The sequence below is a fragment of the Arvicanthis niloticus genome, chromosome 22 (assembly GCF_011762505.2).
Source record: "Arvicanthis niloticus isolate mArvNil1 chromosome 22, mArvNil1.pat.X, whole genome shotgun sequence".
Taxonomy (NCBI): domain Eukaryota; kingdom Metazoa; phylum Chordata; class Mammalia; order Rodentia; family Muridae; genus Arvicanthis; species Arvicanthis niloticus.
The window spans coordinates 51,448,253-51,469,110 of NC_133429.1; the positions used below are offsets into that span (position 1 = coordinate 51,448,253).

The 20,858-nt window shown below is 37.1% G+C and overlaps 2 protein-coding genes across 2 annotated transcripts; one reads left to right on the top strand and one right to left on the bottom strand.

Moving 5' to 3' along the window:
• The first annotated feature begins 6,148 nt into the window (after nt 1-6,148).
• LOC143436439 (olfactory receptor 6C76-like) lies at nt 6,149-9,551 on the top strand. The gene is made up of 2 exons (XM_076920811.1): nt 6,149-6,459; nt 7,429-9,551. Exon 2 carries the CDS (start codon nt 7,457-7,459, stop codon nt 8,390-8,392), a length of 936 nt encoding a protein of 311 aa, XP_076776926.1. The 5' UTR covers nt 6,149-6,459; nt 7,429-7,456; the 3' UTR covers nt 8,393-9,551.
• A 9,463-nt stretch (nt 9,552-19,014) lies between these two features.
• LOC143435750 (olfactory receptor 6C70-like) lies at nt 19,015-19,965 on the bottom strand. Its single transcript, XM_076919205.1, has one exon. It carries the CDS (start codon nt 19,963-19,965, stop codon nt 19,015-19,017), a length of 951 nt encoding a protein of 316 aa, XP_076775320.1.
• Between the last annotated feature and the right edge of the window lie 893 nt (nt 19,966-20,858).

A 20,858-nucleotide genomic window follows, 5' to 3' on the forward strand; every position in this document is an offset into this window, starting at 1 on the left:
CTATTGTCTTTCTAGGGAGTCCCTTTTTCTTTGGGTCCCTCAATCCTTCTCCCAACTCTTCCACAAGAGTCCTCTAGTTCCATCTAATGTTTGGCTGTGAGTCTCTGTTTCCATTGGCTTCTGGGTGAACAATCTCAGAGAATCTTTATGCTAGGCTCTGGTCTGCAAGCATAACAGAGTATCATTAATAGTGCCAGGGATTGATTCTTGCCTGTGAGATGGGTCTTTATTTTGGCAGGTCATTGATCGGCCACTCTCTCAGTTTCTGCTCTATATTTGTCCCTGCACATCTTATAAGCAGAACACATCTTGGTTTTGTGAGTGGGTTGCTGCCCTTATCTCTCCTATGGGAGTTCTGCCTGGCTACAGGAAGTGGCCAAATTAGGATCCATATCCCCTACTACTAAAAGTCTCAACTATAGTCTACCCAGTAGCACCTTGGGGCCTGTCCCCATTCCTCTGTGCCATCCTATGTCTGGCACATCTTAGAGAGGCACCTCCATGCCCACCACTAAGTTCTGTTCTCTCCCCATGGCTGTCCCTATATCTCATCCAAATTCTGCGAGCTCCACTTCCCATCCCATCTCCTATCCAATTCACCCCCTTTATTTACCTTCAATATCAATTTTATTTCCCCTTCTGAGAATGATTCAACAATCCTTCCTTGAACCCTTCTTATTTGGCTTCTTAGTACTGTGGTCATCCCGTATTTTATGGCTACTATCCACTTATAAATGAGTACATATTACACATGTCCTTTTTAGTCTGGGTTACCTCACTCGGGATAGTATTTTCTAGTTTCATCCATTGCCTGCAAAATTCATGATGTTCTTGTTTTTAACAGCTGAATAATATTCCATTGCATAGATGAACCACATTTTCTTAATCCATTCTTCTGTTGAGGGACATCTAGGTTGTTTCCAGTTCCTGACTGTTACAAACAAAACTGCTATGAGCATAGTTGATCAAGCATCCTTGTGGGATGGTGGAGCATCATTTCAGTATATGCCATGGAGTGGTATAACTGGGTTTTGGTATAACTGGTATTCTCAGTTTTCTGGGAAACTGCCAAATTGATTTCCAGAGTGATTATCCAAATGTGTATTCCCACCAGCAATATAGGTGTGTTCACCTTGCTCCTCATTATAGCCAGTACATGTTGTAGCTTGAGTTGTTTGGTGCTGGCCATTCTAATGGGAGTGCAGAGGGATTTTAGAGTTTCCATTGTTTGGTTTTTAACTTCATGGTCTAAAATCATGTATTGTAAGATGTGTGAGTTCATTTCTGGGTCATTGAATGGAAATTCCAATGATCACCATGTCTGGTACCAGTACCATTCAGTTTTTACTACTGCTAAGTAGAACAGCTTCAAGTCAAGAATGGTGATACTTCCAGAAGTCCTTTTATTCTACAGGCTTGTTCTAGTTATCCTGTGATTTTTGTTTTTCCATATGTAATTGATAATTATTCTTTCAAGAACTGTAAAGAATTGTGTTGGGATTTTGATGGAACCCCACACTTGTTAAGCCTACCAATCCATGAAGATGGAAGATCTCACATTCTGATGTCTTCTTCAATTTAATTTTTTAAAGACTTGAAGTTCTTGTTATATATCCCTTTCATTTGCTTGGTTAGAGTTACACAAGATATTTTATATTATTTGTGTCTTTTGAAGGGTGTGGTCTCCCTAACTTCTCTCATGGCCTGTTTATAATTTTTGTAAAAGAGAGCTACTGATTTTCTATGGTTAATTTTTATCTAGGCACTTTGAAGAAGGTGTTTACCAGTTGTAGGAAGTCTCTGATGGAATTTTAGGGATCACTTATGAATTATATCATATCATCTGTGAATAGTGACATTTTCCTTTATAATTCTTAACTATTTGATCTCCTTTTGTTGTCTTATTACCATAAGTAGAACTCAAGTACTATTTTGAAGAGAGAAGAAAAGTGAACAGTCTTGTCTTGTTCCTGATTTTGGTGAAAATGTTTTTAAGTTTCTCTCCATTTAATTTAATGTTAGGTGTTAGCTTGCTGTACATTGCTTTTATTAGGTATATGTATATGCTTTATATCCTTGATCTTTCTAAGACTTTATGATGAATGGGTTTTATATTTTGTCAAAGGATTTGTCAGCATCTAATAAGATAGTCCTGTGTTTTTTTTTCATCCACCTCTGTATTTGTCAGACTCTGGCAGAGCCTCTCAGGAGACAGCTATATCAGTCTCCTGTCAGCAAGTACTTCTTGACATCCACAGTAGTGTTGTGGTTTGGTGTCTGTATATTGGATGGATTCCCAGGTGGAGCAGTCTCTGGATGGCCTTTTCTTCAGTCTCTGCTCCACACTTTTTCTTTGTTTTTTCTTTCCTGAGTATTTTGTTCCTCCTTCTAAGACAGATTGCAGCATCCACACTTTGTTCTTCTTTCTTCTTGAGCTTCTTGTGCTCTGTGAATTTTATCTTGGGTATTCCAGGCTTTTGGGCTAATATCAACTGATCAGTGAGTACATTCCATGTGGGTTCTTTTGTGACTGGGTTACCTCACACAGAATAATGTTTCCTAGTTCCATCCATTTACCTAAGAATTTCTCGAATTCATTATTTTTACTAGCTGAGTAGTACTCCATTGTGTAAATGTACCACATTTTCTATATCCGTTCCTCTTTTGAAGGACATCTGGATCATTTCCAGTTTTTGGCTATTATAAATAAGGCTGCTATGAAAATAATAGAGCATGTGTCATTATTATATGTCAGATCATCTTTTGGGTATATATACCAGGAGGGTTATAGCTGGGTCCTCAGGTAGTACTATGTCCAATTTTCCGAGGAACTGCCAGACTGATTTCTAGAATGGTTGTACCAGTTTGCAATTCCACCAAAAATGGAGGAGTGTTCATCTTTCTCCATATCCTTGACAGCATCTGATGTCATCTGAGTATTTATTCTTAGCCATTCTGACTTGTGTGAGATGGAATCTCAGGGTTGTTTTGATTTGCATTTCCCTGATGACTAAGAATGTTGAACATTTTTTAGGTGCTTCTTGGCCATTCGATATTCCTCAGTTGAGAATTTTCTGCTTAGCTCTGTACTCCATTTTTAATAGGGTTAATTGATTCTCTGGAGTCTAACTTCTTGGGTTTTTTGTATATGTTGGATATTAGCCCTCTATCAAATGTAGGATTAGTAAAGATCTTTTCCCCATCTGTTGGTTGCTGTTTGGTCCTATTGACAGTGTACTTTGCCTTACAGAAGCTTTGCAATTTTAGGAGGTGTCATTTGTCAATCGGTGATCTTAAAGCATAAGCCACTGGTGTTCTGTTCAGGAAATTTCCTCCTGTGTTCATGTGTTCAAGGCTCTTCCCCACTTTCTCTTCTATTAGTTTTAGTGTATCTGGTTTTATGTGGAGGTCCTTGATCCTCTTGGACTTGAGCTTTATACAAGGAGATAAGAATGGATCAATTTGCATTCTTCTACATACTGACCTCCAGTTTAACCGGCACCACCTGTTGAAAATGGTGTCTTTTTTCCACTGGATGGTTTTAACTTGTTTGTTGACCATAGGTGTGTGGGTTCATTTATGGATCTTCAATTCTATTCCATTGATCTACCTGCCTGTATCTGTACCAATATCATACAGTTTTGATCACTATTACTCCATAATACAGCTTAAGGTCAAGGATGGTGATTCTCCCAGAAGTTCTGTTATTGAGCATTGTTTTTGCTATCCTGGGTTTTTTATTATTCCAAATGAATTTGCAAATTGCTCTTTAATATCTATGAAGAATTAAATTGGAATTTTGATGGGATTGCATAGAATCTGTACATTGCTTGTGGCAAGATGGCCATTTTTACTATATTAATCCTGCCAATACATGAGCATGGGAAATTGTTTCATGTTTTGAGAGCTTATTTAATTTCTTTCTTCAGAGACTTAATGTTCTTGTCATACATATATTTCACTTGCTTGGTTAGAGCCACATTAAGATATTTTATATTATTTGTGACTATGGTGCAGATGTCATTTCCCTAATTTCTCACAGCCTGTTTATCCTTTGAGTAGAGGAAGGCTCATGATTTATTGAGTTAATTTTTTATGCAGTCACTTTGCTGAAGTTATTTAACAGTTGCAGGAGTTCTCTAGTGGAATTTTTGGAGTCACTTATGTATACTGTCACATCATCTGCAAATAGTGAGATTTTGACTTTTTCCTGTCCAATTGTATCCCTTTGACCTCCTTTTGTTGTCTAATTGCTCTAGCTAAAACTTCAAATACTGTATTGAATAGATAGAGAGAGAGTGAGCAGCCTTGTCTAGTCCCTGATTTTAGTGTGATTGCTTCACGTTTCTCTCCATTTAGTTTGATGTTGGCTACTGGTTTGCTGTATATTGCTTTTACTATGTTGAGGTATGGGCCTTGAATCCCTGATTTTCCAAGACTTTTACCATGAAGGGGTGTTAAATTTTATCAAATGCTTTTTCAGCATCTAATAAAATGATCAAGTTGGGTTTTTTTTCCTTTGCTTGTTTATATAGTAAATTATGTTGATGGATTTTTGTATATTGAACCATCCTTGCATCCCTGGGATGAAGCCTACTTAATTACGATGGATGATCATTTTGATGTGTTCTTAGATTTGTTTTGTGAGAATTTTATTATTTTTGCATTGATATTCATAAGGGAATTTGTTCTGAAGTTCTCTTTCTTTTTTGAGCCTTTGTGTGGTTTAGATATAAGGGTAATTTTTGCTTTACAGAATGTCATTGGTAGTGTTTCTTTGTGCAGGATAATTTTTTGCTGCATTGTATTTGCAGTAAAGCTCAGTGATTGGTCAGCTGAAGAGTGGGTGGAGCTAAGAATGGGAAGGAGGAAAAAAGAGGAGAAGGAGGAGAGCTAGCAACCATGGAGGAAGACTGATGGGTTAAAAGTAGCCTTTCTCTCAAGGTCCAAGAGTGAGCCACTTGTCATTTCAAGGATGTTTGTTCCTTGTTCCCTTCAAGGACAGGAGCCATCTGTACCATAGGAATGTTAGTAATCTAAAAAGGAGATGTCAGCCTCTGTGTCACAGAGGCTGGGGTATGTTGCTTTTTGTCTGTTTCCAAAGCTGGCATCTGCTGCCCCCCAATGGGGCAGGGGATTCCTTGGGAGAAGGGGGTGCCACCATGAAAAGAGGAATTGCAATAGTCACTAGGCTGAGCCCTCTCTGTTTGCCACCTCTGAAAGGCCTGAGGCATCTATGCTGGGAAAGGGGGGAAGGGGAGGAGAGCTCTAACTGCTCAAGCATCAGGAAAGTGCAGAAGCAGGTTTCCTGCATCTCTTCAGTTTATGTCAAGATAAAAAACACAAAAATATCTGATTTTGAGGGAAGTTGGTAATATAATGTATCATATTCTTTTAAAATAGGAAATCAAAATAAAACCTGAAAGGATCTTAAAATCTATTATTTACCACAAATTTTCAATTAAAAATAGAACAACGTCATCAGTTAATACATATGTAAAAGTACCTATGTTATAACTGTGAGGAAATATATTGAAGAAGACAATAGTGATGCCCATGATCATTGGTTTTGGTTGGAAAATGTAGGAGGATAAGAACTTCAAGTCAATCCTTGCCTGAATAGCAGGTTCAAGGCCACCTGCATTTTGTCACTAGGCCTCTACTGTACCTTTACTTCCATGTTTTAAACTGATTTGCCTTGAGATAACACATATTCTGTGTCTCTATGGCAAATTGTCCTCCACCCTCAAAGTGGAGTCCCAGGCTGCATTGGTGTCTCTCAAGAAAGGCACAGCCTAAAACCCGACTACTGTTTTACAGATGTGGAGTAACTCATAGTAGCATGTAGTCTATCTCAATACCTTCCTATGAAAATCAATGTGAGAAGACAACTATATTTTGTTGTTAGATCTCATTCCTTCAAAAATCCCTAGCTAATTACTTACAGATAAATTCGGCAATCTCTTAGAATGTATGTCACATAAACAATCAATTAAATATAATTGCTGGAAGTAATATTCTAGTTGTAAATGCTAGTGGCCTATTATTATTTATCCCAGAGGTTATTACACATTTCCATGTTTTGTAGACTATTTAAAGTTATGTGTTGCAAACATAATATAATTGCTGTTTCCTCCCCCAAGGAAACATAATGCTAAGTTTCCCTTCCTTTGGGAAATATTAGAAAAGTTTAAACAATTTTATAGCAATGAATCACCTAGAGGTGTCTTGTTTTGATATATTAAGGAATATGTCAGATTCCTAGATGTTGGATGGGGACCATATAAAGAAGATGTTTGACTGCATGATTTGAGATTAAATGTCAGGAGTCTTGTGAAAAAATGACGACGTGTGGGAGGAGAGACATAAACACATATTTCTCTTTTTGCTACAGGACCATGGCATGAATTTGGTTTAAGAGAACTAAGCATATTATTGTGTTCTTGATACTTAAAACTGGTAAATATATTCAAGTTGTTTATAAACAATATTTCAGCTTTATTTACTGTCTTCACACACAGTTCTATATATAGCTTGTATAATGAAAGATATTAGCTATTAATGTGGAAAATGTGGAATATTTCTTTAATATTTGAGCATCTATTATTTAGACTGATCAAGTCAAGATTCTGCTACTGATATAGATTTTTAAGATAGTTATAAGGGGCAAATTAAAATATCTGTATATTTCAGTTGCCAATTATGAATTATGGATACAAGATGTAAAATAAATTATGTTCTTGCTGCTTGATGCTTAAGTAAATTTCAAAAACTTTTTCAGCAATTATATACATATTGACTAAAACTACTATGCTAGTTTTATTTCAGATATCAAGAATGAAGGTTAAAATTTTAAGAACGCTAATAATGCAAGGAGACAAAATTTATGGTGGAGTCTTTTTAAAAAGAATATTTTTAATTGTTTAAAATAGAAAAATACAATGACATTTACTGTTTTGTTTAGAAAATAGTAATAGAAACTGTATTGTTTACATTTGTACTTTGATGTCTAGACTATTTATATAATTAAGTTGATCACTGATTTCCACAATAAACAAGTATTTTATTTTATAGAAAGATGACATAGGAAAAGTATAATGTCAATAATGATGTATTAGAAGAATTTATATTCAATTCTTACATTTTATAGAATAATACAAGTATTGGATGGTGTCAGAATGACATGGAATAATCTTCCTTTAAATATAGAAAATGTATCTTCAGAGATATGAACAAATGTAAACAATATAAGACACAGAAAAAGGAAGATAGAGAAATAAAGGGGCATAAACACATAGACACACAGACAAACAGACACACACATACAGAGAGAGATGGGGGTGGGAGAGAGATATTGAAAGGGAGGGAACTATACTTGTCTTGTGACTCATGTTTGTATATCCATGTTTTCTATGTTGATTTTATCAGTTAGATTTCTTGTAGACAAACATCAGAGATGAGGAACAGAACTTCAGTGACATACTTCATTCTTCTGGGTCTGACAGACGATCCTGAGCTTCAGGTTGTGATTTTCTGTTTTCTGTTTCTCACATATGTGTTGAGCATTACTGGAAATTTAACCATCATTACACTTACTCTGCTGGATCCCCACCTGAAGAGCCCTATGTATTTCTTCCTCAGGAATTTCTCTTTCTTAGAAATTTCATTTACCTCTGTCTGTAACCCTAGGTTTTTGGTCAGCATCTTAACTGGGGACAAATCTATCTCTTATAATGCTTGTGTTGCCCAATTATTTTTCTTTATCTTCCTTGGCTCAACAGAGTTTTTCCTTCTGGCATCCATGTCCTATGATCGCTATGTGGCTATTTGCAAGCCCCTGCACTATACAACCATCATCAGTAACAAGATCTGCCACCAGCTCATACTCAGCTCCTGGCTGGCTGGTTTCTTGGTAATTTTTCCTCCACTGGCCATGGGCTTAGAGTTAGAGTTCTGTGACTCCAACATTATTGACCACTTCACATGTGACTCTGCTCCTTTGCTGCAAATATCCTGCACAGACACAAGCACCTTGGAGCTCATGAGCTTTATATTGGCTTTGATCACGCTTATGACCACGCTGATGCTGATAGTTCTCTCTTACATCTGTATTCTCAGAACTATTCTGAAATTTCCCTCAGCCAAACAAAGGGAAAAGGCTTTCTCAACCTGCTCCTCACACATGATTGTTATCTCCATATCCTATGGAAGCTGCATCTTCATGTATGTGAAAACATCTGCTAAGGCTGGAGTTGCTTTGACAAAAGGCGTGGCTATGCTCAACACCTCTGTTGCCCCCATGCTGAATCCTTTTATCTACACTTTAAGAAACCAGCAGGTGAAACAAGCATTTAAGGATCTTGTGAGAAAAAAACTTGCCTCAAAATACTGATCTGACATATCTTATAGATGAGACATTTATTATATGACAGTCTGTCTTTAGGCTAGCAGGGTTTGTGTATTTAAAGCACTTTAGACATGCAAAATTCCAGTCTTTTTATGAATAGCAAAATAACACCTAACTTTTTTTTTTTTTTTTTTTTTACTATCTGTCTCACCATTTGTGCTATAAAGTATGAAAAGTTTTATTTTAGTCAAACAATCTGATTTACTAAGAATTATTTTCCAGGGTTATACCCAGCAAAAACCCCAATCTTTAAACTGCATTTTTTTTTCAGAGAGTTCTAAAGCCTATAATAAAATGAGACCTAGAATCTGTAACCTACTCTCCTGGCCTGTCAACATTTTTCAGTTGACCCTGTTTACCCTGCACTAACTATGCTGTTTAAATTAGCTCAGGGGAGGATACCCCAAGAAGATACCTGGAGTAATAGCCTCATCTGGCTATGTGCTTTTCTATGTTTAATGATCTCCAAAGCAAAAGGAAGACTCCAAATACTGGCCATATAAAGTCAATTTTAAGATTTTTTCTAAAAAGACTCAGAAATAATTTTCTCAGGAAAAGATATAAAATGACCCATATTGGAGAAAGTTCCCCGCAAAAATGTGTCATGTAAAAGCCAAAATCCAAAAGTTTTAGACAATGAAGAAAAGGGATTATAACAGTCTGCTCAGCTTTGCTGGAACGGTGTCAAGTAACTGTGCTGGCTGTATGCCTCTTGCTGGTTCCCTATGATGTGGCTGTGCCAATTGAGGAGTACAATATGAGAATTACCAAGACATATAAACAATACATTAAAACTATGGAGTTCTCAATAAAGACGAAAGGAAAACAAAACAAAACACAACATTAAGAAGGAAAAGGGAGATAACAAATTTTTGTACTGAACATGAAACAATTTAAAATTTATTAAAACCATTTAAAGATGCAAAATAGAATTCTATTTATGGTGATGATAGCAAATTAACAGAAAAAAATGTTTATTTTGCAAGTTATTGTTTTAAAAATATTTTCATATTTATTGTGATTTTTATTTTTATAGTGGTTTAAAGAACAGAAAATAAAATAGAGCATTAAGAAAAATACATTAATTATTATTTTCTCAGGGAAGAAAAGGAAGTGAAAGTAATGTGATTCTATTTCAACTAAATATATTCGAAATAGAATAATTTCATGCTTGTCAAAATGTTCTAATTACAGTTACTACTAAAATAAATTGGAAATAACATATACATTTTTAAAAAATCTTAAATGGTGGAAAAACCTCAGTCTATGGACTAATCCTATTGTTTCCAGAATAATGACTCTGAGACTATTCATTTATTAGTAAATGACTAAGCCATGAGCCTAGGGTTGATAGTTACCTCTGTTTAGCTCCATACATCCAATTTCCTCAGACAAATTTCCCATGTCTGACTCTAAGAATCTCTCTCTCTCTCTCTCTCTCTCTCTCTCTCTCTCTCTCTCTCTCTCTCTCTCTCTCTCTGTCTCTCTCTCTCTCTCTTACAAACACACATTCCCACCTAAAATAGCTAGAAAGTATCCTCTCATACTCAACACCTTTAGCTGGTTTTGGTGGGAAATAACACAGTCTCACTGCTCTTTGGCTTTTCTTGATTAAAACCTTTTCTAGCTATGTGCTCCAGGCACATGCTACCTGATTCAGACTCCTGAATGCTAGGATTACAGACACACTCCATTGCCTTTTCAGAAAAGGGGACACCTTCCATGGATATCAACCCTCCTTGGCCTATCAAGTTGCCTTATAACTAGGAGCATCTTCTCTTATTGAGGCTAGAAGAGGCAGCCCAGTAAGGAAAAGGGCCTCAAAGGCTCCGGTCCCTCTCATGGAATGAAATCTCAAGCTGGGCTAGTCATTTTTTGCCATTCCTCAAATTTCTGTTCCTTCTTTACTCATGCACATACAGGCAAAACAAATTATAGGTTGAAGGTTTTATGGCTTGGTTAATGTCCAAATGCCTTCATTGGAAATCTTGCATGATTACAGAAAATGTCTGGTTCAGGCTCTGTATGCCCAATTGCTAGGAGTCTTAACTAAGGTCACCCTCATAAATTCTTGGGAGTTTCCATTGCACTAGGTTCCTATCTCATTTCAGAGATACTCCTATTACAGTTATCTCTTCCAGTGGTTGCTCTATTCCTCCTCACCACCTGTTCACTCCTATTCCAATTCCTACTCCTCCCCTATTGGGCCTCCTTTTGGCCCTGATTTGGGCCTTGTAGACAAACCCGAGCCTGGTTTGAGTTTTGAGACCTATCTCAGACACTTTCTTACTGGGGTGACTCAACTAGACCCATTTGGTCCTGTCTCTGCCCTACTGTTGCTGATCTAGAGCTTTGCCATTGGCCCTGTCAATCACCCCATTCCCTCTGTCATCTCACCCCACCAAAACACCCCTCCCTATGCAAGTTGAGTTCCTGCTTAGACAAGACTTTAGGCTGGGGTGTGTTTCTTTTGGGCCATTGACACTCCCATCTGCTCAGCCCCTGGACCAGCAATCTCTCTCCTCTCACCTAGGACTGCCTGCAAGGAGCCTACACTCCCCTGTCTGCTCTCCTTCCACCATCTTCTTGAAGTCTTTTCTGTTTCCCCCTACTCAGTGAGATCCAACTATAATCTCTTGGGTACTCCTTTTAACTTAGCTTCTTTGGGTCTCTAAATTGTAGCATAATTATCTTTTACTCTAGGGAAAATATTCACTTATTAGTGATTGTATACCATGTTAGCCTTTCTGTGTTTGTATTCTAAGTGAAAATAACCAAATTTAACAATATAAGATTTAAAAAGATAAAACATAGTGTTACGGCCCAAGCTGCCCCACATTTGGGGGCCAAAATGTCTCAGACCACTCTGTCAATGTTGGACCTGCACTGCCAAAAGCCTTAGAGGCTAAATTGTTAGAGCCTGCACTGCCCCAAGCTGCTTCAGTCTGAGGGTCAGGGTTCAGCAAGAGAGAGATTGAGGACAGACTCGAAGAATGGAGACCAGACAGTGTGATTCATCCCATTTATTCTTCAGTCTCTCTTCTTCTCTCCAAGTCCCTAGTTTTGAGTTCCTAGTCCCTAGTTCCTAGTCCCTAGTGCCTCCAAGTTCCAAGTTACTTCTCCAAGTGCTAAGTGCCTAATGTCTAATAATAATTCTTCTGAGTTCTCTAGTCCAAGTGTCTTCTTCCTCAATTCCTAATTCCTACTCCAAGTTGTACTCTAAGTTGTACTCTCTAACCTAATTCCTAGTTCCAAATTGTACTGAACTGTACTCTCTAACCTAATTCCTAGTTCCAAGTTGTACTCCTGAGTGCCTAATAATTTGTTGCTTTCTTCTGTCTGCCTCTCGCCTTTTATATGTCTCACTTCTAAGCCACACCTGTAAGACAGGCCTTTAAGTCATGCCCTTAGGTCTTTTCTCTAAATCTAATCTCTAAGTCCCACCCTTAAGTCACACACCTTTAAGTCTCACACACCCAAGGGAAAATCCTGGGTATCTAAAGCAAAATGTTATCAGAGTGTGCTCAGCTGTTGTAGGCTATTGTAATAACGTCTCTTATCAGGGTATATGGCTCAAGATGGCTGCAAGGATAATAGCCACCTTCTGTCGGCTCCCCACTACATAGTACATCACATTGAAGTTGGCCATAGCAAGCAAACAGCACAAAAGAAGCCTAAGAGCAGGAACAAGAATCAGAAATCTTCTTGTTTCCACTGAGGAGTCCCAAAAAATACTATGGTGAAAGCTAAAAAACATATGAAGAAGGCCTTATTTCATCATCAAATATGATGTTTTAAAATTTTTTTTTTGGTTTTTTTTTTTGCTTTTTTTTTGAGTTGTGAAAATATTTATTAGATATTTTATTTACATTCCAGATGCCATCCCCTTTCCCAATTTCCCCTCCCTAGAAAACCCCTATCCTATCCCCACTTCTCCTTTTTGCTTTTATACTATTTTTTAATGTTAATAAAAGGCTTTATAAGTTTGGTAATGCTCAATAACAAGATGCCCATGAAATTAGAAGTGTAACCCAATACCCAACCTAGATATATCAACTATCTTTGACAGGCAGAGACACTCAAACATCTGCCTCCATGTCCCCCCCTCTCTTGTCACCCTACTCCTCCTCTCCTTCTCCTCCTCCTCTCCCTCTCCTACTACACCCATCTTAGCTCCTCCTAAATATCACCATTCCTGTTAAAATAAAACCTTTCTCTTAAAATACAATTAGACCATAACAATATCAATTTGTGTCAGTAAGGTACAAGATAGACCTACTACCCAGTCCATCATTTTGTTGACTAAACAGAACCTCTGTCATCCCTCCTAACTAAAAGACTTCATTCTGAACCTGGCTTTTTTTTTCTTGGCTTTAGAATGAATGTCAGCTGAAAACCATCCTCTCAAACCTTTTCTCTCAAAGTAAATAGCCAGTATTGGCTATGAGACTATAAGTCTTCAGCCCCGTCAGAAATCCAGAATGACTGAGTTAACTGAAATTATGGGAAGCACAAAGAATAGCTTCTAAAACTAACCAAATTATAGAGACCGCTGAACACCTGCACAGTCCCTATACTACAGAACATTGGAGCATCCAATTTTCAGCCTTCTGGCGTAGGATCATCTGACAGACAGAGTGATGCAGAATTATTAAGGGCTGATTACTCTGTATTTGCAGATATAACCAGTCGACTATTCCACCAGTGTGTCCTTTTCCGGACAGTGATTTGTCTGTAGATGAAAAGAGGCAATTCTTGCCTAGTGGCTGTCTCACCACAACAGAAATAACTCCAAAGATGCTCAATTTCTTCTTAGAATCTAAGACAGGAAGCTGTCAGGAGAAGACAGGTATCTAATCAAAATGAACATTAATACAGAAATGTTTGTAACATCAATTCTATGGACTTCTGACTTTTGAAAACCAACTATCCATGTAAGGCAATCTGGACTGTTGTCTGTTAACTCCTCTCAGCTATTTCTAAATAAAATATAGAAAACACACTAACAATAAACTCAGAGCCATGAATTTGCTATAGGCCCTTAACTCACAGGCTAACCATCTCAAATCAGTTAGAAAAGTGAAAGAAGGACTGGGTCTAAGTCTTGTATTCCTAAATGTGTTATATAGGCACAATGCCTATGAGAGTAACAATATTAATCTCACTTTTATATCAATAAGAAACTCATACTGAAAACCTTAAATTTGAAATCAAAGTAAATTTTGTACCATTTAAGAAATTATAACTTCATCTTAATAACAATTATACATATTTCTACAAATAGGTTATGGCTATGCAATAAATCCTAGCTAATCCTCCCTGTTCCAACAAAACCACTACTTTTCCCTTAAAAGACAGCTCAATATTAACCACGTCAGTCCCCAAGCCCAGGGAATAAGGGTGTTACTCTTCATTAAGTTCTTCAAGTGGATTATGGGCATTGAGATATTAGCAGAGGGGTGGGGGAAGAGTAAATTGATAAGCCTCTGACACTGTGTCTTCACTGCATCCAGCTAGAATTCCAGGACATCAGAGGTTCCAGCAGGTCTGCTCAGCTCACTTGATGAGTAGATACACCAAAGCTGTGTATTCTGCAATAAACAATTCTCAAAACAAATTTTAGTATCAAGAAAATTTTTTGTTTGAATTCTGGAATTTAGTCTTCTGGAGGCCTGTCTAATCCATATAATCTTTATATATATATGTGTAGGTTAAGAAGAAATATCAAAGCAATAAGTCATTGTATAAAAATTTTAAAGATGATTCCCAACCTGGAGCACTGGTACCTTCCAGTCTGGGCCTGAGCCCTGAGCAGATCCTGAGGGGGAACTCTGCCCCGAATCTCACAGAACCCAGAGGAAGCAGGGCTTCCAGAAAGTCTAACCTGGGCAGTATCTTAGGTAAGCAGACAGCAACACACACCCAATCAGAAAGTAACTGGGACCCACAAGGACCCAGAAAGTCACTCCTGGCCAGGAGCACTGGTTCCTTCTCTGGTCTGAGACCAAGCACTGAACAGAACCTGGGCAGCAGCTCTGCCCCAATCTCACAGAATCCAGAGGAAGCAGGACTCCAAGGAGCTCTAACCTGGGCAGTATCTTGCTTAAGCAGACAGCAATGCCCACCCCAAACAGGGAGTAAGTGGGAGCCACAAGGACTTAGGAAGTGCTCCTGGCCCAGAGCACTGAACAGATTTTGGGCCCAGCTCTTGTCCCAGTAGTAACACCCACCTCACACAGTTCTCATACAACCAAGATACTAGGAAAGACAGTCTTCAGTCAGAGACAGGGCAGGCAGCACTAAGGAGCTCCAGATGGCAAATGGCAAGCACAAGAACCTAAGCATCAGCAACCCAGGGTACTTGGTATTATTAGAACCTAGTTCTCCCACACAAGAAAGTCCTGAATTCCCCCATATCACTAGGAAATCAAGATTCAGATTTAAAATCACTTCTAATGATGATGATAGAGAACTTTAAAAAGGACATAAATAGCACTCTCAAAGAATTTAATGAGAACACAGGTAAACACATAGAAGCCCTTAAAGTGGAGACACAAAAATCCCTTAAAGATTTACAAAAGAACACAACTAAACAGGTGAAGGAATTGAACAAAACCATACAGGACATAAAAAGGGAAGTAGAAACAATAAAGAAATCACAAAGGGAGACTACCCTAGAGATAGAAAACATAGGAAAGAAATCAGGAGTCGTAGACACAAGCATCACCAACAGAATACAAGAGATAGAAGAGAGAATCTCAGGTGCAGAAAATACCATAGAAAATATTGACACAACTGTCAAAGAAAACACAAAATGCAAAAAGTTCTTAACACAAAATATCCAGAAAATCCAGGACATAATGAGAAGACCAAACCTAAGGATAATAGGTATAGATGAGAGTGAAGATTCCCAATTTAAAGGGCCAATAAATATCTTCAATGAAATTATAGAAGAAAACTTCCCTAATCTAAAGAACAAGATGCCCATAAACATACAAGATGCCTATTGAATGCCAAATAGACTAGATCAAACCTCTGAGGTCCTGGAATTCCATTTGGATGCAATTAAGACACAGCATCAGAGGCTTATCAATCTACTCTTCCCCCCACTCCTCTTCTAATATCTCAATGCCCATAATCAACTTGAAGAAGCTAATGATGAGTCAGCGTCCCTATTCCCTGGGCTCGGGGACTAAGGTGGTAAATGTCAGGCTGATTACTTCCTTTTAAATTAGATTAGGTATATATGATCACTCATTCTATCAGAAAAAAAAAATATCTGTAGGAGTCTCCAATGGTTCACCAGGTGTTTTTATTAAACTATGGCACAAGCTAACCCTGTTTAAGAAGGCTGTACTGTCTGTCTAATCTTTCAGTGTTTTGGGTTTATTAAATATTAAACTAGTATAATTGCATATAGCATATAGGCCCACACACATACATACAAACACAGAGAGTGAGATAAACAAAATAGCCTCACAGACACTCTCACACATAGACATATATGCAAGCATTCACTCATACACACAAACACACATGCTGAGAGAGAGAGGCATATTAACAGAATACATACACAGAGGCACACACACAAATACATACACAAACATACACATACAATGAACAACAGACCCTCAGAAACATACATGCATGCGACACGCTACCTCGCCGATAAGGAGCACGTCACATTCAAGATTCTTCTGACAGCGTCTTTTATTGTTTCAGCTCTTTTAGTTAGAAGGATGCAAGATGGAGAACAAAGGAAGGACCCCAAGCCCCAGAATGTACTGACTTATATACTATCAAAGAGACATGATCTGTCCTCATTGGCTTACAGACTGGGGTCTCATTTACATATCCACTGATAGTACTATCAGCGGGAAAATTCGCACCTATGCGTGCGGACAGCTGCAGACACCAAGGCCAAGAAGAACCAGGAACAGGAAGCCAGCGCCATCTTCTAATGGCGAGCGTATAGCTACTTCAGCAAACGCAGCATGGCTCCTAACACATGCACACACACAGATACACGTAAACAGGCACAATGAACATGACATGCACAGAGGCACACACTACAAACACATGTGCACACATACACAAATATGCGCATACACAATTACTATGTGTCTGTTTTTGTCTTTCTTCCTAATTTAGAGATTGAATTTCTATTCTAAAACTGTGTTGCAATTTTTTTTTGTATTTATTCTATTTATCCACCTCTAACATCTCAGAATATCATGTTATATAACAATGACTTCCAGGTAAATATGTAACAAACTTTTATCATGTGTCACTGCATAAACATCTGACATTCTAATTTCCAGCAGGAAGGCACAGATGAAATTTACAAGAGGAGGAATTCAATCACATCATAACAAACAAATCAATATTCTTCAAATAAATCTCTTCTTTTATGTAATATGGCTTGAAATGCAAGTGAATTCATCACTTTGATACCTGTGCAAACATATCTGTTCATCAAAATCAGGGCACCAGCCTGAGATTGTCAGGCCTATTGCTTACTAAGTCTCCCCCTAAGTATATCACTTGACCTCAATCATTTGAATCAGTTTTTCAAACCACAAACGATGTTCTTGTTGCCAAATATATATGTACTGAATGGAGATTATGTAAAAACACAAACAAAATAAAATAATTTTCATGATATTTGAAACATAGTTGAGGACCTCACTCAAGCAATTGGGTCAAAATGAGAATGAAAAGAAATAAGGAAATAGAGATCAGAAACCCAATTGTTATCAACATAAAATGCTTGGATAAGAATACAATAGCTACAAACTCTCAGTCATCTTCACCAAAAAAGCTAGGAAATAGTAGGAAGCCAGCTGGGAAAAAATGACTTCTTGTTCTACTAATGACTTCCATCACTCTTAGCTACTGGAAAATTGTTGATTTTTCCTTACTATCCATGTTCCCGATTCTACAAACATTTTTCTTATGTTGAAAGTTACCAATAACAATGATAGTATGCCTGTATCTACAAAATTGTTCTCAGAATTAACACATAAATAAGCAAGGTTTTTGGCTAAAGGATCCACCTGCAGGAGCAGGTTTAATTATGACAGCAATTTATACTTGGAAGCCTAAATAAATGAAGACTTAAATCACAAAGGTATGTAAGCATCTGCAATACTGGCTCCCCACAAGCACACCAATTTGTAGATATTCACACATCCAACTCCGTTTACAAGCAATATGAAAGCCACGTTGAGAATAAGTGACTTAGTTTACAACATAAGACACATTGAAAATAGCATGGAACAAACTTGCTATATCTATCCCCTTCCAAGACTGAGAGGAATGTAGAGGAATGTCCTCTATGGAAGAACAGGTATTAAGTCTGAGACTCATATTTGAGACACAACAATAGGCTTGTCATGATTAAATCCAGAATCTTGGTGAGTACAGTTATGCTTCCACAGATCAATCCATAAATTCAACTACCAGAACTAAATCCCTCCATTGTCCTTTCCCCAGGCTTGGACAACAGAGGGGAAAGCAAAACATCAGCTAGAGCAAAGAATGAAAGCTCCCAAGGACTATGCTTTGGATTCAAAACCAGGCTTCCCTAAGGAGATGCTCCTACAAAAAGAAACAAAAACCTTTCATTCCTAGGTCAGAATTTTAGTTTGGTGCTCTAACTGGTGAACCCTGAAGCTCTCGGAACATAGATATTTTGGCTTCGACTATCTTCATTACTTTCACTTAATGAACATAGACCACTATTCCTTTCCCAAAGATTATCCAGGTTGTTGTAGCTTTTAAACTTTGGTTTAATCAAACTTAGCATTACCCTAGGCAGCCAGAATAATCTCTAGTCTCTCCTCTAGTTTTGGACAGCACAGCTATTTTCATGTCAGGGAGGAAATCTGTCTCTAGAGCTATCCCACACAACACTTAAACAAATTGAGGTAAGACTAATCGAAAACATTTCCAGTTGTGCTATGAGCCTGCATACACGCTGAAAATATAGGTTCTTGTGATTGTGAGATTCATGAGAATCTTGCAATCCAGGTTAGCAGCTGGGGATCAAAGAACTGCTATCAGCATTAGTACCAAACCTAAAACCTCCCATATGAAGTCAACTTTCTATGTACTAAATAATATTTTATTATCTATATAATTTAAACTTTATTTAATGCAAATAGTAAACTACTATAGGAATTAACTATGTGTTTTGATTATCAGGAAATAGTGCTTTCATAACTTGTTCCAAATATCACTTTATAAATTAACCCATGAAATTATTTTTAAGGAATAAGCTTTTCTGGAGTACTTTTAGCCTGTATAATTATCAAAAGCTTTTAAAGAATATAACTGTATGTTTCTATAAGTAACAGTTCCTTAATTATTTATGTCTATTATATTTGTTTCTATATGCTTATAGATCAAATAATTTTGGATTATATATTTAAACAATAGAAGGATATTTTGATCTTGTATAAAAGAAAATTAAAATAAAAATATACATGGTAAATTAGTTTCTAATACTGGGCAAGTTAAAATTGCACAAATAACTAATTGTAGAAATTCATTATTAAATTTTCTTTTCTGCTTTAAGTAAATCATGTAATTAAGTTTTATTTCCTTTATGAAGCAGAAAATATTTTTCTAAATACTGCTCCAAATGCTTGTTTAACTTGCTTATTCCTCAGTGTATAAATGAACGGATTCAACACAGGGGCAATTGAAGTGTTGAGCACAGCTATTCCTTTGCTCAAAGTCACTCTTTCATTTGCTGAAGGCTTTATGTAGATAAATATGCAACTCCCATAAGTGAGGGAAACAACAATCATGTGAGAAGAACAAGTGGAAAATGCCTTTTTCTTTTGCTGAGCTGAGGGGAATTTTGTAATTGTGTTGATAATGTGAGCATAAGAAAGGATGACTATTACTAATGTGACAATGAGTGTCGTGAGAGCTAAGATGAAAGCCATCATTTCTAGTAAATTTGTGTCTGAGCAAGATAGTTGTAAGATAGGAGAAACATCACAAAGGAAATGGTCAATGACATTTGAAGCACAGAAATCCAAATCAAGGCCAATAATCAGCGGTGGGACAATAATCAGGAATCCAGTTACCCAAGAACCCAGGACAAGCTGATGACAAACTTTACTGCTCATGGTAGATGCATTGTGCAAGGGCTTGTAGATGGCAATGTAATGGTCATAGGACATGGTAGCCAAGAGGAAAAACTCTGTGCCCCCCAAGAATATGTAAAAGAATAACTGACAAATACAGCCATTATAGGAAATTGTCTTTTCCTGGGTTACAGTGGTGATTAAAAATCTGGGAATGCATGTTGTTGTGAATAAAATTTCTAAGAAAGAGAAATTGCGGAGGAAAAAATACATTGGTGTCTTGAGAAGGGGATCTAGCAGAGTGAGGGCAATGATAGATAAGTTCCCCAGCATACTCAGCAAGTAATTTAGTAAAAGAGACACAAAAATCACAATCTGTAACTGAGGATTATCTGCCAGTCCAAGAAGGATAAACTCTATCTGTCTTGTATGGTTCTTCATTTCTCTTTGTGATATCATTCAAGTTCTAAAAATAAAAAGATATATAAATTAAAATTTACATTAGTATATGTATATCCAGCAAACAAAAAAATTATGGGATCCATATTCTTTAACCAGCCCTTTCAAATATAACATCCATGGATTTTAGAGTTATGGTGGTGACTATATAACAATAATTCTCCAGTATAAGTTCAAAGGTAATAAACAAGTCAACTCACCATTGAAAACTGATCTGAGCAACTTATAAGAGCTTAGGTTTTTTGCTCTTTCATTTTCAAGTTTGACTTAATTGTAACTAAGTATGAATCTGTTAGAACATTAAATATCTTTGCATTGGGAATAAAATAACCCATTAAATATATTACTCTTTTTATCTGAGGGTAATTATGTCAGTATAATAAAATAAAATCTATAGTTTAATTAGTAACCTTTAACTTTCATGCTGAAGTATATGTCTTGTTACTTCTTATAGCTTTTATGTGAAGTACAGACAACATTGCAGAGGAATACAACCAAGAAATCAAAGTTTAAATACAAAATAAATAATAGGTAAATATAAAACAATTGAGAAATATTATTATATATTTACAAAAATAAAACTTGAATGTCAGCATTAGATATAGGTTATACAATATGACCTTTACTAAAAGATAAATTACAATCACGCTATTTAAAGCTAAATAATTCTAAATACTTCAGAAAATAATTTTACTTAGGTAGTAAACTATAGAAACTGTGGGAAAAAATGTATGGGGGGGCTGGCATAGGACACAAAGTCACGCGGGGGGGGGGGGGTTCCTGCAAGCTTCCCACACTGCTGGCGGAGTGTCCTACATTCACACAGCTGCTGCGGGCAGGCCAGCAACTGTAGTTCCAAGTTCCAAAGGCTGTTATTCTGGCGGCAGTCTCAG

Bases quoted from the DNA above. Each gene is read 5' to 3' on its own strand.
- LOC143436439 (XM_076920811.1), top strand. From the start codon at position 7,457: ATGAGGAACAGAACTTCAGTGACATACTTCATTCTTCTGGGTCTGACA.
- LOC143435750 (XM_076919205.1), bottom strand. From the start codon at position 19,965: ATGATATCACAAAGAGAAATGAAGAACCATACAAGACAGATAGAGTTT.